Source organism: Pongo pygmaeus, chromosome 11 (genome assembly GCF_028885625.2).
Source record: "Pongo pygmaeus isolate AG05252 chromosome 11, NHGRI_mPonPyg2-v2.0_pri, whole genome shotgun sequence".
NCBI lineage: Eukaryota > Metazoa > Chordata > Mammalia > Primates > Hominidae > Pongo > Pongo pygmaeus.
The window spans coordinates 71304090-71318828 of record NC_072384.2 but is presented as its reverse complement, the minus strand read 5'-3'; the positions used below and the strand labels follow the sequence as shown (position 1 = coordinate 71318828).

At 39.4% G+C, this 14739-nt stretch overlaps 1 protein-coding gene across 8 annotated transcripts in view; it reads right to left on the bottom strand.

Moving 5' to 3' along the window:
• Positions 1-13860, bottom strand: part of DYNC1I2 (dynein cytoplasmic 1 intermediate chain 2) — a 60953-nt gene extending 47093 nt beyond the window's left edge. For 2 of the 8 annotated variants that reach the window (XM_054477003.2, XM_054477004.2), the window contains exons 1-3: positions 13390-13518; positions 11013-11129; positions 8375-8492 (exon numbers count right to left, since the gene is read on the bottom strand). In XM_054477003.2, coding sequence (XP_054332978.1) covers positions 8375-8492; positions 11013-11120 — 226 coding nt within the window. In that variant the 5' untranslated portion in view covers positions 11121-11129; positions 13390-13518. Of the gene's footprint in view, positions 1-8374; positions 8493-11012; positions 11130-13389; positions 13588-13635 lie in introns of those variants that run through there. The other 6 variants (XM_054477009.1, XM_054477002.1, XM_054477011.2 and 3 more) reach the window with 6 other exon arrangements.
• Positions 13861-14739: the final 879 nt, after the last annotated feature.

The following is a 14739-nucleotide window of genomic DNA, read 5'->3' as shown; positions in this document are numbered from 1 at the left end:
GGGGAATCGCTTGAACCTGGGAGGTGGAGATCGTGCCACTGCACTCCAGCCCGGGAGAGAGAGCAAGACTCCGACTCCAAAAGAAAGAAAAATAGCAGGGGAATGAATGATCTCTTTTAAAGTTTATAGTCTAAAAATGCCCATTCGAGATGAATATAAAAATACAATACTAATACTACAATATTTACCCCAGCAAAAAGCTTGTTTTTGAGTTCTAATCCATTAAGATAAAATCAGTTTGTTATTGGCTACAAATGGTTTATCAAGACATATTTTTTATTTTAACCAACTTTTCTCAGAGTCAACTCTCAAAAATCAGAGTCACCTAAGACAGGCTATAAAACTTGGATAATTGGCCGGGCACAGTGGCTCACACCTGTAATCCCAGCACTTTGGGAGGCCGAGGCAGGCGGATCACGAGGTCAGGAGATCGAGACCATCCTGGCTAACACGGTGAAACCCCATCTCTACTAAAAATACAAAAAATTAGCCAGGCGTGGTGGCAGGCGCCTGTAGCTCCAGCTACTTTGGATGCTGAGGCAGGAGAATGGCGGGAACCCAGGGGGTGAAGCTTGTAGTGAGCCAAGATCACGCCACTGTACTCCAGCCTGGCTGACACAGCAAGACTCCGTCTCAAAAAAAAACAAAAAAACAAAAAAACAAAAAAAAACAACTAGGATAATTGAAAGCTGATTATAGTTACGAGTAAACAAGCCAGTTTTTAGTCTCTACAGTAGTTTGGTTTAGTGACCCATTTAAGACACTATCCTGCTTAAAACTCTATTAAAATGCCTTTCATCACTTATAAGGCTACAATTTTTTTAAATGTTGAAATCTCTCAGAAAATCCCTCAAAAATTTGTGACTTTGATTTATGGGTAAATTCTCTGTGAATGTGGGCTGGACTTAGTGTTTCTCTTCCAATGGACAGAATGTGGCAGAGGTGATGCTTTGTGACTTCCAAATCTAAGTCATAAAAAGGACAGTTTTCTTCTGACTCTCTTTTTCCTCTTGGATTGCTCACTCTGGGAGAACCCAGCTAACATGCTACAAGGATACTCAAGTAGATCTGTGGACTGGCCCACGAGGATGGGAACTCAGCTGTCCCACTAGCAACCAACACCAACTTGCCAGCCATGTGAATGAACCACCATGAAAGCAAGTCCTCGAGCCTCAGTCAAGACTTCAGATCACTAAAGCTCTAACTGAAATCTTGACTTTGACCCAATGAGAGAACCTGAGCCAGAACCACCTAGCTAAGCTGCTACCAAATTCTTGACCAGCAGAAACTGTAAGAGATAATAAATGTTTACTGTTTTGGGGAGGAAAAAACAGACATAAGAAGAAATAGAAAATCTGAAGAGATTATAACCATTAAAAAAAACTTCAGCAGTTAGGGAGGCCAAGGCGGGAGGATCACTTGAGGCCAGGAGCTTGAAACCAGCCTGGGTAACATAGCGAGACCCCATCTATACAAAAAAAATTTTTTTAAACTAGCCAGGCATGGTGATACCTGACTGTAGTCCCAGCTACTTAGGAGGCTGAGGCACGAGGACTTGAGCCCAGGAGTTTGAAGCTACAGTGAACTGAGATCACACCACTGCACTCCAGTCTCGGCCACAGACTGAGACCCTTCTCTAAACTGCACCCCCGCCCGCCGCCACACACCCACACACACACACACCCACACACACACACACACACACTCTCCAAATGATGAATAACCCCTGCTCTCTACTCTCTGTAGAAAAAAGGTTATAATCAAGGCAGTTTTAAAGTGGAAATCTAACGAGCTTTTAAGAAACAGGCATCTTTTATAAATTATTCTACAAAATAACAAAAGCAAAAACTGACCAATTTATTTTAAAACCATAACCATGATGACCAATGAACATGGACAGTATAAGAATCAAAGGCAAATTTCATTCATTAGTACATATACAAAAAACCCTCAATAAAATATTAGCTAATCTTTTCTTTTTCTTTTTTTTTTTTGAGACAGAGTCTCACCCTGTTGCCCAGGCTGGAGTGCAATGGCGCGATCTCGGCTCACCGCAACCTCTGCCTCCTGGGTTCAAGCGATTCTCCTGCCTCACCCTCCAGGGTAGCTGGGATTACAGGTGCCTGCCACCATGCCCAGCTAATTTTTTGTATTTTTAGTAGAGTCGGGATTTCACCATTTTGGCCAGGCTGGTCTTGAACTCCTGACCTCATGATCCGCCTGCCTTGGCCTCCCAAAGTGCTGGGATTACAGGCGTGAGCCATCATGCCCAGCCTAGCTAATCTATTTTTAAAATACATGCAGGCCAGGAGTGGTGGGCTCACACCAGTAATCCTAACACTATGGGAGGCTGAGGTGGGTGGATTGCTTGAGCTCAGGAGTTTAAGACCAGCCTAGGCAACACGGTGAGACCCTGTTTCTTTTCTTTTCCTTTGAGACAGAGTCTCGCTCTGTCACTCAGGCTGGAGTGCAGTGGCGCCATCTCGGCTCACTGCAAGCTCCGCCTCCCGGGTTGACGCCATTCTCCTGTCTCAGCCTCCCGAGTAGCTAGGACCACAGGCGCCTACCACCACGCCTGGCTAATTTTTTGTATTTTTAGTAGAGATGGGGTTTCACCATGTTAGCCAGGATGGTCTCGCTCTCCTGACCTTGTGATCCGCCCGCCTCGGCCTCCCAAAGTGCTGAGATTACAGGTGTGAGCCACCACGCCTGGCCTAGGAGACCCTGTTTCTACTAAAAATTCAAAAATTAGCTGGGTGTGGTGGCAACACATGCCTGTAGTCCCAGCTACTCGGGTGGTTGAAGTGGGAGAATTGCTTAAGCCTGGGAGGTGGAGGTTGCAGGGAGCCAAAATCGCACCACTGCATTCCAAAATGGGTGACAAAGTGAAACCGTGTCTCAAAAAAATAAAAAAAAGAGATAAAATACATGCAAAAACTCATCTGCCATGCCTAGAGGTAACTATTAGTAATTAAAGCAAAAAAGTAAACATGTCTCCTGCTTTTCTAACATTTAGGGTAACCGAAACCCCTAGTTATTGACAGAAAGCTCCCCTTTACAGAACAGCTTTAGCCAATAAATGCAGAAAGAATGGCAGAATTACAAAAACAATGCTGCAACTCCTAATTAAATAACTTAGATGAGGATCATCGATGAGTATTAACACCATCAGATAAAAGGCTGATAAAGAAATGAACAGTCACACAGTGCCCAAGTATCACCCTCAGATATTACCTATTAGTCACAACGGGGTAATTATGATGGAGAGATCAGGTTATCACAATTGTAACCCAATAATCAAGCTTAGCATCTCTCAATAGCCAGAGATGTGCTACTGATATGATACAATATGAAGGACACAACATCACTTATGAGATTTTCTTGCCAAAAAAGTTCAGCCTAAAGTGAATCAAGCTTCTTTTCTTTTCTTGAGATAGGGTCTTGCTGTGTCGCTCAGGCTAGGGTTCAGTAGTGCGATCATGGCCAGCACCTCGACCTTGCAAGCTCAATTGATCCTCCCACCTCAACCTCCACAGTAGCTGGGACTATAGGTGCCTGCTATCATGCCTGGCTAATTTTTGTTTTTCTTTTTTTTTTTTTTTTTGTAGAGACAGGGTCTTGCCATGATGCCCACGCTGGTCTTGAACTCCTGGGCTCAAGCGATCCACCCACCTCAGCCTCCCAAATATCTTTCTTCCTTCTTCCTTTCTCTCTCACATCCCAAAGTAATGGGATGACAGGTGTGAACCACCACGCACAGTTCAAATTAGATCAAACTTGAGCTTTTTAATCTAACTTCCAGTTTAAAGGAAATATAAGGGATAAAAGCTAAATGTGAGAATGCCATCAGACAAACCCAGGAGGGAAGACAGTCTACAAACCAATTGGCCCACCCTCTTCAACAAGTAGATATCATGAGGCAAAAAGTAGTATGTGTGTGGAGAATATTCTAGATTTTTAAAAATTAGGAAGAGTGTAGTGGCTCATGCCTGTAATCCCAGCACCTTGGGAGGCCAAGGCAGGAGGATTGCTTGAGCCCAGGAGTTCAAGGCCAGCCCTGGCAACATAGTGAGACCCCACCTCTACAAAAAAAAAAAAAAAAAAATTAGTCGGGCATGGTGGTGTGCACCTATGGTCCCAGCTACTTGGGAGGCTGAGGTGAGAGGATCGCTTGAGCCTGGGAGGTTGAGGCTATAACAGGCCATGGTTGCACCACTGCATTCCAGCCTAGGTGACAGAGCAAGACCTTGTCTCAAAAATAATAATAATAATAATTAAAAAAATAAAAACATATAGCAATGCAATGTATGTATGGTACAGCAACACTCTGGAGGGAAACAAACTAAATTTCTTAAGGGAAGAAAAATGTTTGTGAACCTAGGACTATTTTGTAAAAGGAACAAAGGGGGTGATTTTCTATATCATAAATTAGAATACAATACAAAGGTGCAGTAATTAAAACTGGGTTGTGTAGAATCAAACAAATAGATTCATAGTGAAAATAGAGAGCCCAGAAATGCCCATAAATATATGGGAATTTACTGTATGACAAAGTTGGCATCGGACTTTAGCGGGGGAAAAGATAAGACTAATAAACGGCACTGAGAAAATTAGCTAACTATATAGAGAAAAATTAGGTTGGATCCCTACCTCATACTATTTAAAAAAATATAACCCAAATATCTACATGTGAAGGGTAAAACTATAAAATTAATAGGAAAAACATAGAAGAACATATTTGCATCCACAACGTAGGAAATAATTTCTTTTTAAAAAAGACCAAAAGCACACAAAAAAGCGTTATACAGGTTGAGTATCCCTTACCCAAAATGCTTGGGACCAAAGGTGATAGATTATTTTGAATTTTTGACTATTTGCATTATACCTAGCAGTTCAGCATCCTAACTTAAAAATCTGAAATCTGAAATTCTCTAATCAGTATTTCTTTTGAGTGTCATGTTGGTACTTAAAGTGTTTCAGATTTTGGGGCATTTTGAATCCTAAATTTTTGGATTAGGAATACTTAGCCTGTAATTGCTAGATTTGACCATATCAAAATGAAGGATTTGATCATATCAAAACAGAGGATTCTGTTCAATGAAAAATATTATAAACAGTTAACAGGTAACAGATTAGAAGGGTTTTTAAAAAGACCAAAACAGACAAATGTCCTCCCTAAAATATACAAAATAGACAAAGAATGCCTACACATCAGAAGATAAAGAACCTCAATCGTAGTAAATGGGGAGAAGGATACAAATATGCAATTCGCAGAAGAGAAAACTTGAATGGTTAAAAGATATATAAGTGGTCAACCTCACTGTAATCAGATAAATGTATATTAAAACATTTTGGTGTACCACTTTATACTCATCAAGTTAGCAAAAATTAGAAAGCTGGATAATATCCAATCATGATGTGAATATGGTAAAGCAGTTACTTTTTCATGCACTGGTAGTGGGAGGGTAAACTTTGTAGCCATTCTGGAGAGTGACACGCAGAACCTAATTAAGCTAAGTCTTATATACAATAACATAGCAAGTCAATTCTTGGGCATACACCCCAGAGAAAGTATTCCACAGTCCTCAAGGGAAAAAACACATATTTTTTGCAGTGTTGCTTATGATAGTAAAGCAAAGAGACAAAAGGAAACTGAGTGCATAGCACTGGGGGAATGGATAAGTAAAATGTGGTACATAATAGGATATTGTATATTAGAAATAAATAACTAAATACGTATATAGCAACATGGAATAAACAAAAGACATACAGCACTATGCCATTTATATATATAAAGTATATATACACAAAAATATGTGAAACCTTGAAAAACAGAGGATAATCTGAAGGATGTATGTTAAAAATTCAAAAGTGGGCTGGGCATACTGGCTAACACCTGTAACCCAGCACTCTGGGAGGCCGAAGAGGGCGGATCACGAGGTCAGGAGTTCGAGACCAGCCTGGCCAACATGGTGAAAGCCCTTCTCTACTAAAGATACAAAAAATTAGTCAGGTGTGGTGGCACGTGCCTGTAATCCCAGCTACTTGAGAGGCTGAGGCAGGAGAATCGCTTAAACTCGGGAGGTGGAGGTTGCAGTGAGCTGATATCACGCGATTGCACTCCAGCCTGGGTGACAGGGCAAGACTCCGTCTCAAAAAAAAAAAACAAAAAGCAAACAAACAAACAAAAACTGCAAAAGTGGGCACTTAATGCATTAGTGGGAATGAGAACGGAATTAGAGATGAGAAATGAGGGACACATACACCAACCCTAAAGAATGTTCTTTCAAGAATTAATGATGGAGATGGGCCATTGATACAGTTTGGACATCCCCTCCAAATCTCTTGTTGAGATGTAATCGCCAGTGTTGGAAGTGGGGCCTAGTGGGAGATGTTTGGGTCATGGAGGCGGATTCCTCATGGTTTTGTTTAAAACTGTGTGGCACCTCCCCCCACCTCCTGCTCTTGCTCACTGCATGAGACATGCTGACGCCCCTTTGCCTTCTGCCATGATTGGAAGCTTCCTGAGGACTTGCCAAAAGAAGCCAGCAACATACTTCCTGTAAAGCTTGCAGAGCCATGAGCCAATTAAACCTCTTTTCTTTTTTTTTTGAGACGGAGTTTCACTCCTGTTGCCCAGGCTGGAGTAAAATGGCCAGATCTCAGCTCACCATAACCTCTGCCTCCCAGGTTGAAGCAATTCTCCTGCCTCAGCCTCCTGAGTAGCTGGGATTACAGGCATGTGCCACCACGCCCACCTAATTTTGTACTTTTAGTAGAGACGGGGTTTCTGTGTGTTGGTCAGGCTAGTCTTGAACTCCTGACCTCAGGTGATCCACCCACCTCGGCCTCCCAAAGTGCTGGGATTACAGGTGTGAGCCACCCCGCCCAGCCACCTCTTTTCAAGTTACCCAGCCTCAGTATTTCTTTATAGCAACACAAAGAACTAACCCAGCCAAAAATTAAGAAACATGAACACTTCAGGGGTGGGCGGATCATGAGGTCAGAAGTTCGAGACCAGCCTGGCCAATATGGTGAAACCCTGTCTCTACTAAAAGTACAAAAATTAGCCGGCATGGTGGCACAAGCCTGTAGTCCCAGCTACTCAGGAAGCTGAGGCAGAAGAATTGCTTGAACCCGGGAGGTGGAGGTTGCAGTGAGCCGAGATTGAGCCACTGCACTCCAGCCTGGGAGAGGGAGTGAGACTCAGTCTCAAAAAAAAAAAAAAAGAAAGAAATATGAACAAGTGAGTTCAGTGAAACTAAAGTCTTAAGAAGAACATAAAAGAAAAAAAATCCTACAGGAGAAAAACAAAAGCCAAAGCACAGAAAAAAAAGGTAACTCAAACAAAGGCTAACAAGCAACTTGGTTTAGTTACAAGAAAATAAGTGTTCTGATTCATTTACTCTTAAAATTGCATATTCAACATAAACTTATTGAATAAATACATAAAATTAATATACTTCAGTCTTCAAATTCTACAAGAAAAGGAAAATGAGCTGAAAGAAATAACAATGAAGCTGACCATGAGAGTAGCCAGCCTTTTCATCTTGAAACCTTTTAGAAATATCAGCTCTAAGGACAGTTATGTTGCAGTTTCACAACAAGCATAGAGCATTTACAATCTCCAGTATTTGTCCCTTGGACTAGATAAAATTAGCCCACCAACTAGCCCTAAAATGTTAGGTCTCTAAAGGATAAAGGCCATGTTAAACTAAAATACTATGTAATAGCACCCAGCACAGAACTATTTTAAGTAAGCATTTGTTCCTGATATGTAACTAGATTGTCCCATGTACCTCTACTATTTCAGCTTTTTTGGTCTAGTACAGTTATCAAAATGAATAACACAGAAAAATAATAAGATTAAGTCAAATCACTGTGAAAATAAGCCACAAAATTATCTCCCTTATTAGCATTAACAGCAGAAGGCTATAAGCTTATCCTTCCACTCCTGTACCTTTCAATACTAATATATTTTGCATACTAAAAATATAAGTCTAATTGTATCTCTCTCTAATCTCCAGAAAGGAATATAGAGTTCAGATCAGGAATCCTAGTTATCTTTGGGCTTAACACAGTATGGCACATAAAACTTGCTTAACAAATGTTTGTTGAAATAAATTACTGATTTAATAAGAGAAGTCAATTGGTAGTTCAGTATATGTTAATAATTACTCTTGCAGCTCTTTTGAACAAATAAAATAACCATGAACTAGCATATCTGAAAAAAAGACAATTCCAAATAAAAGATTAATAATTTTAGAGACACAAGGAAAATATGTAAAATATATCAAGTCAATCCACTCAGCTATGTCTGAGCTGAACAGAATCTATGCCTATCTCTTATAAATGGATATATTCTTAACCTTACCAATGGGGGATTCTGGAGTTAGCCCCATGCTTTGAAGCAATGCTTCAGCTTCTCTTCTTTTTTTTTCAAGATCTGATTCTTCTTGCACAGGAGCAACAGCTTCCTTCTTCTGATCTGTCTAAAATGTTTAGGTTAAAAATTTATGTTTACATATAGTATGAAAAATTTGTTTGCAAAAATGTTTTAAATAATATGCTAACACTGTATACTTTTAAGCCATGAACTTAGTTTTGAGTACAGCTTAAGTTCTTTTTATAGTCATTAAATGAAAATCATTCCCAATAGAGTTCTAGTAAATAACCTCCAAATGATATGTACTAAACTGCTCTATCTTCATATGTAATCAAGGAGTTTCCACAAAATTTTCCTAACAGACAAATTCAAGAAGTACAGTCAACTTCAAATTATCTACAGTATGAAATTGCTGTCTATGGTCAGGAATAATAGACAACTTCCCCCAAGTGGCACAAAAGGTTAGATACAATATCACATACAATGAAAAAATTAAAGTGTAATTATTTAAGAGGTAACAAATTTTAAGTAAATGACAATATGATTTGTTGAAAAAGAGTATCACAAACTTCTGTATAAAGTCTTCATTTTATTTGGGATTGTTTTGTAAAATTAAACTCACTTTCGCATAGCACAAAACATTTTGTTATGAAAATTTTTGCCAGCTTTTATCTCAGCTATTTATCGTTTTAGCACAATCTTCTGGTTAAACTAGATAAACCTCAATACTCTCAGATCATCCAAGACATCTCAAGTAAAATGTAAGCTTTCCAAGGAGAAGTTTTTTTTATGTAAATCTCAAATCCCTATGCCACCTAGACAACTACTACTCAGACATTGTCTGGAGTGAATTTTGTTAGCCATAATATTCTATGCCATTTTGACTTAAAAGTCATCAGAAAAATTAATCAAAATAACAAAACAGGTTGTAATATCAAGCTGATGCTTCACTGTTGATAAAAATATATTAATAGACTCACAGTTTAATACCATTGTATTATCTCTTGTAACATTTTTATAAACTTTGTTTTTTCCCATTGGTCTGTGTGACTCAATAGTTTTACAAGCTTTAAATTAGGTATAAATCATGCAACAGATATCCCTTAGAAGCCATTTTTGCCAGTTATGGCCATCATTAGAAAACAAAAATGAAATTTGCTCTCAGCACGGAAATGTTTAGGGCTATAAATATTATTTTGGAATAGCTCTGCCAACCTGAATCATGCTTCTACCAGTCAGCTTTCAATCTAATAGCTAATGTAAAGCTCCAATCCTCTTATAATGTATCACAGAAAGGTTCAGAATAAACTAGCAAATTCTTCAATTACAGGCCTTTACAGCATCATAGTAATGCCGCACATAAAGTGTACCTTCAACTTTTCTATTACTTATTTTTCTCTTAGTCCCCAAGAGATTTCTGGCAGTCTTGGCTATTATTTAGGCTACCACATATAAAAACTTGGTCCTAAAGACACACAAGAAAAACTACCTTACACTAGGTATTTAAAACATATCTGTAGTAAAAGTATACAGATATGTCTAAAGAGTTTCCATAGGGATAAAAGTATATCTCAATGCGGGAACAAGTAAAATGTCTCCAACTCAGGGCCAATGTACATTTGCTGTATATAATGTGATGCATATTTTTGATACAAAAAATCAAAAGAAGTACCTGGTCCACCTTTATGGTACCATCAAACCTACTACTCAGTAAAAATATTTCAATGACTAACTCATAAGAGATAAGAAAAAATCCCTTAGTCAATTAAATCATCTATTATGTATATTTTATTTGCCATTAATATTATCCATTCTGACAAATTAGCAGTTCAGACTAGCAAAATATTCAGATAAATTCAAAGTCCAAACTAAGTTATGATATATATATACCATATTTATGAGCTATTATAATATAGACGTCTTGGCTGAGCGTGGTGGCTCGCGCCTGTAATCCCAACACTTTGGGAAGCCTAGGCAGGACGACTGTTTGAGTTCAGGAGTTCGAGACCAGCCTGGGTAACATGGCAAAACCTCATCTCTACAAAAAAATACAAAAATTAGCCTAGCATAGTGACATGTGCCTGTAGTCCCAGCTACTCCAGAGGCTGAAGTGGAAGGATCACCTGACTCAGGGGAGGTTGAGGCTGCAGTGAGCTGTGTTCACACCACTGCACTCCATTCCGAGTGACACAGTGAGACCCTGTCTCAAAAAAATAAAAAAAAACCCCAAAACAAAAAAAAATACAGATGCGCCTTACTTTATAATAAATATATTCCTAGGAGACTAAATATGTAAACTGAACTTTTATAAATCAAATTTTAGAAATGCATCAATCTATATGAAATTGTTTTTAAAAATCATATTTTATCAGTTTTGTCATTTTCACATATCTTGCTTCTTTAAAATCTTGTAAAGTAAGATTCACTTACAGTGCTATGTCTGCAGTCAGAACTGCTAGATTTTTAACTATCCTGAAATTATTAGGTTTGTGCAAAAGCAATCACAGTTTTTGCCATTACTTTTAACCACGATTACTTTTGCACCAACCTATATGTAAATATATAAATATGTGAAATAAAACCCAATTACTTTATGTTGTTTATTTAAGAAAAAAATCAAACATACTTCTTTTTTTTTCCTTTCTTCTTCTTTTCTCTTCTTTTCCTCTCTGATTTGGGCCAGTCGCTGCTTCTTACGTTCCAACTCAGCCTTTAATTCACTTTTGTCTGACATGTTTGTGACCTTAGAAACATATAATCATTATGTTAGTAAAAGCAGCACAGTTGAAAAAACTAGTGTTCCAAGAAGAGAACTGTCCCAGAAGGCCATATAGTTCAATGCTATCTCAAAAAAGCACAAAAACCTTACTTTTAAAATAACAGGGCTGGGCAGTAGCTTACTTTGGGAGGCTAAAGTGGGAGAGCTGCTTCAGGCCATGAGTTTGAGACCAGCCTGGGCAACATAGCAAGACCCCATCTCTACAAAAAAAAAAAAAAAGGCAAGAAAAATAAAAAATTAGGCGGCATGGTGGCATGTGCCTATAGTCCCAACTACTTGGAAGGATTGCTGGAGCCCAGGAAGTCAAGGCTGCAGTGAGCCATGATCATGCCACTGCACTCCAGCTTGGGCAACAGAGCGTCTCTAAAAAAAACTTTAAAAAAATAAAAGAAGCATATATATTATTACTAAGATTTAAAAAATGTATAAACAAATATACATAATAAATATTACCTAGATCTGAGCATAGTAGCTAGCCCATAGTAAGCACTTTAATGTTCGCATACACAAACTGAACACAATGTCTCAAAGTTTTTGATGACAATATATTAGGTACCCAAGATAAAGGTCAAAACTGGCTCTTAAAACAGAGGACATGGTTTGGCATTTAGAAGCTCTTAAGCTATATGACACAGATCAAAACTATTACCAATTCTATTGCATTCATAGAAACTTGATAAAAAACAATAGATCAAACTGAACTTTTCTGTAAGTTCTAAAAGTGCTGTAGTAATACTAAAGCAGAACGCAGGAGTTACCATCATTAGCTATCAAATCAAATGACTGTATTTCTCCACAATAACCTTACCTATACCTCTGATGGCACTTTTAGTACAATTACTTGTGGACATACCCGAAATGTTCCCTATTAGATTGTAATGTACTTGAAATCAGGGACTGTTTTTTAGTTATTTTTGTTGCCTTCACAACATCCACCAGAATGACCTTAACATTACAATTGATACTGGCTAATGAATAATGGATACGGTAAACAAAATTACAATCTGAGCTTCAAAAGCCAATTGCACAAACACTACTTCAGCTTGAGTTTTAGGAAGAAATAATGAATTAGGATTTTTTTTTTTTTTAAGTAGCCTAGCAGCTGAGCATAAGGCAGGAGCCAGGAACTCGTTACCTTCTCCACATGATTGACTTATTGCCTAATGATCAATCGCTTTCAATGTCTCTGTACAAGCGAAGTATTAAATGCTTTAGATCAAGAAAACTAGGAGAATAACCTCTGGAAAACTGTATTTCCAGAGGTTAGGGGAAATCTCTTAAAAAGCGCAACTGTTAAATCTGAACAAAGGTAAGTCAGTCAAGAGGAGAAATTCACCTACTAACAAGTGGATAAAGGAAATTTCAGCTACTAAACTCCATTAAGACTGGCAAGCGAATTGATAATTTTCAAGCATACGAAAAGGTCTTGACATGGCAGACCTGAAATATATACACAATATCTTCCAAGATTTGTTTGAACAAACTAAAAGCAAGAGACCGTGTTTCTTATTCCACCCTTTCTACACCTCTCAACAGCTCCATACAAACGGCTGGTGAAGAGAACTTCCATACGTAACTGTATGCTATGCTAGACCCATTATTTTTTGTTCAACGTCAACTGTAAAATAGATATGCCAACACTAATTGATATTAAAACAAGCGCATTTTTAGTTAAAGCCCAACAACAAAGTCTTGACCAGCTGAACTATAGCTGACCAATCCTCTCATCCTCACAGACGCCAGAGACTTCCTCCATGACCGACATGTTCACGTTCTTAAAACTCAAGAGAAGAGAAAGTCTCTAGAGTTTTGTGCTAGAACCTCCGTGTTCGGGTACTTTCCATTACACATAAGGTGAGGGGAGACACTATCAAGGCAAGTAGAGATGGCCTTAATTTGTAAAATGGGGCAAGGCGAAAACGAATCACTTTCTCCCCTGGGGTCACGGCCAGGAGGGCGCGGTCCAGGGCAGGGCGTCCAGGAGAAGAAGCCAGTGGGCGCCGGACAAGCCTCAAGGCTCCCCAGGCCACCTCTGGAGGGTCGAGAAGGGAAAGGAGTGGACTCCTCTCACCGGGCCGCAATGAGTCACCGCACCCAGGTTTCCCCGCCTTTCCTCCCCAAAGCCGGGCCGGGCGGGGATGTCAGCAGGAACTGCCAAGCCGCCCTTCGAGTTACGACGTGGAACACAGGCAGGGAGGCCTTGAGGGAAGAACAGTCAACCCACCTGTCAGGTGACTGGATGGGGAAGAGTCCTCCCGCCTGCAACTTCCCGGTAACGTCCCTCGCCTAAGCCCCTAACACCGACTGTAGCCACCACCAGCTCCACGGCTTTCCAAAGCACACAAAGAGGGATGGGCGGCGGCTGCTACGGCGAGAGCTTAGGGACAAATGGCCTCACCAGAACGAGGTCGCTCCCAGAAATAAAAGGTGGGGCCCTGCTGCGAGGAATTGTAGCCCCTCCGTGACTTACCTGTCGTAAAGCAGAAGCCGGTAGATAAAACAAAGAACCCAGCCAACCCAGGGGCCTTAAGTATTTCCGCTTTGCCAAAAACTGGAAAACTACGCCTAATATTCTCAGGCCAGGAATCCAACTTCCGCCCTCGCCTTACAAACTGACACGACCGAGAAGAACTACAAACCCCGGCAACAAGGAAAACCTGCGTGCGACGAGCAGTGCATTCTGGGAATTGTGGTCGCTGGGTGTCGCAAGGTGTGCTGGGACATGTAGTGTGTCACCTCCTTTAGGTTTCCCACTCCAAGGCCTTCTTCCGTCGAGAAGCTTCTGTATAAAGTATTCTCGTCTGTTGATCCGTGCCCACAGTATAGTATGTGTTATAGTGTAAGATCTTTGACCCAATATTGGCGGAATTTTAAGAAGGGCTATTTTCCAGTGGTGAACCTGTGAATCACGCTGCTGCACATTTGATGAAGACGTGAAGTAGACTTTTTAGGATGTAAAACATTATATATATATATGTACATATATGTGTAAGTTTTAGGGAAAAATGTCTTATATAGGCTTCATGTGGCATCTTTCGCAAAATCTAAATAAAAATATGTCAACTGACATAGCAAATAATTCTTTAGTATTTTGTTGCAGTGTGGTAGCATTTTGGTTTTCTCTCAAACAATTTTAGGAAATAAAGCATTTTGTATTATTAGACTCTCAAACCAAGCTAGAATGTTTTCCACGGTTAGATTTTTAACATACAAAGAAAACAAAAGTTACTGGAACATGAATTTACCTGCAATGTATGCACTGACACACCTTTTTAAAGTTTAAATAATTTAAAGCATTATTTGGCAGGAGTTAAAGCTAACATCAAGGCAATATCTTTCCTATGTTCTAGAAAACTGATCGTTCTAGAAGTTCTAGATATTGCCCAAGTCTAGAATGAACCTTTATGATTCAAATTCCAAGTCCTTGGGCTTGTGGTCTTTTTCTTATCTTTCTCTGCCTTATCTGTGGTCTTTTGTGTAGAAAAAAAATTCTAAAAATAAATTTGAGAAAGAAAATCCTTGGCTTTCCACAGCTTTTCCCGATAACCTAATATTCAAAGAGCTTTATAGCTAT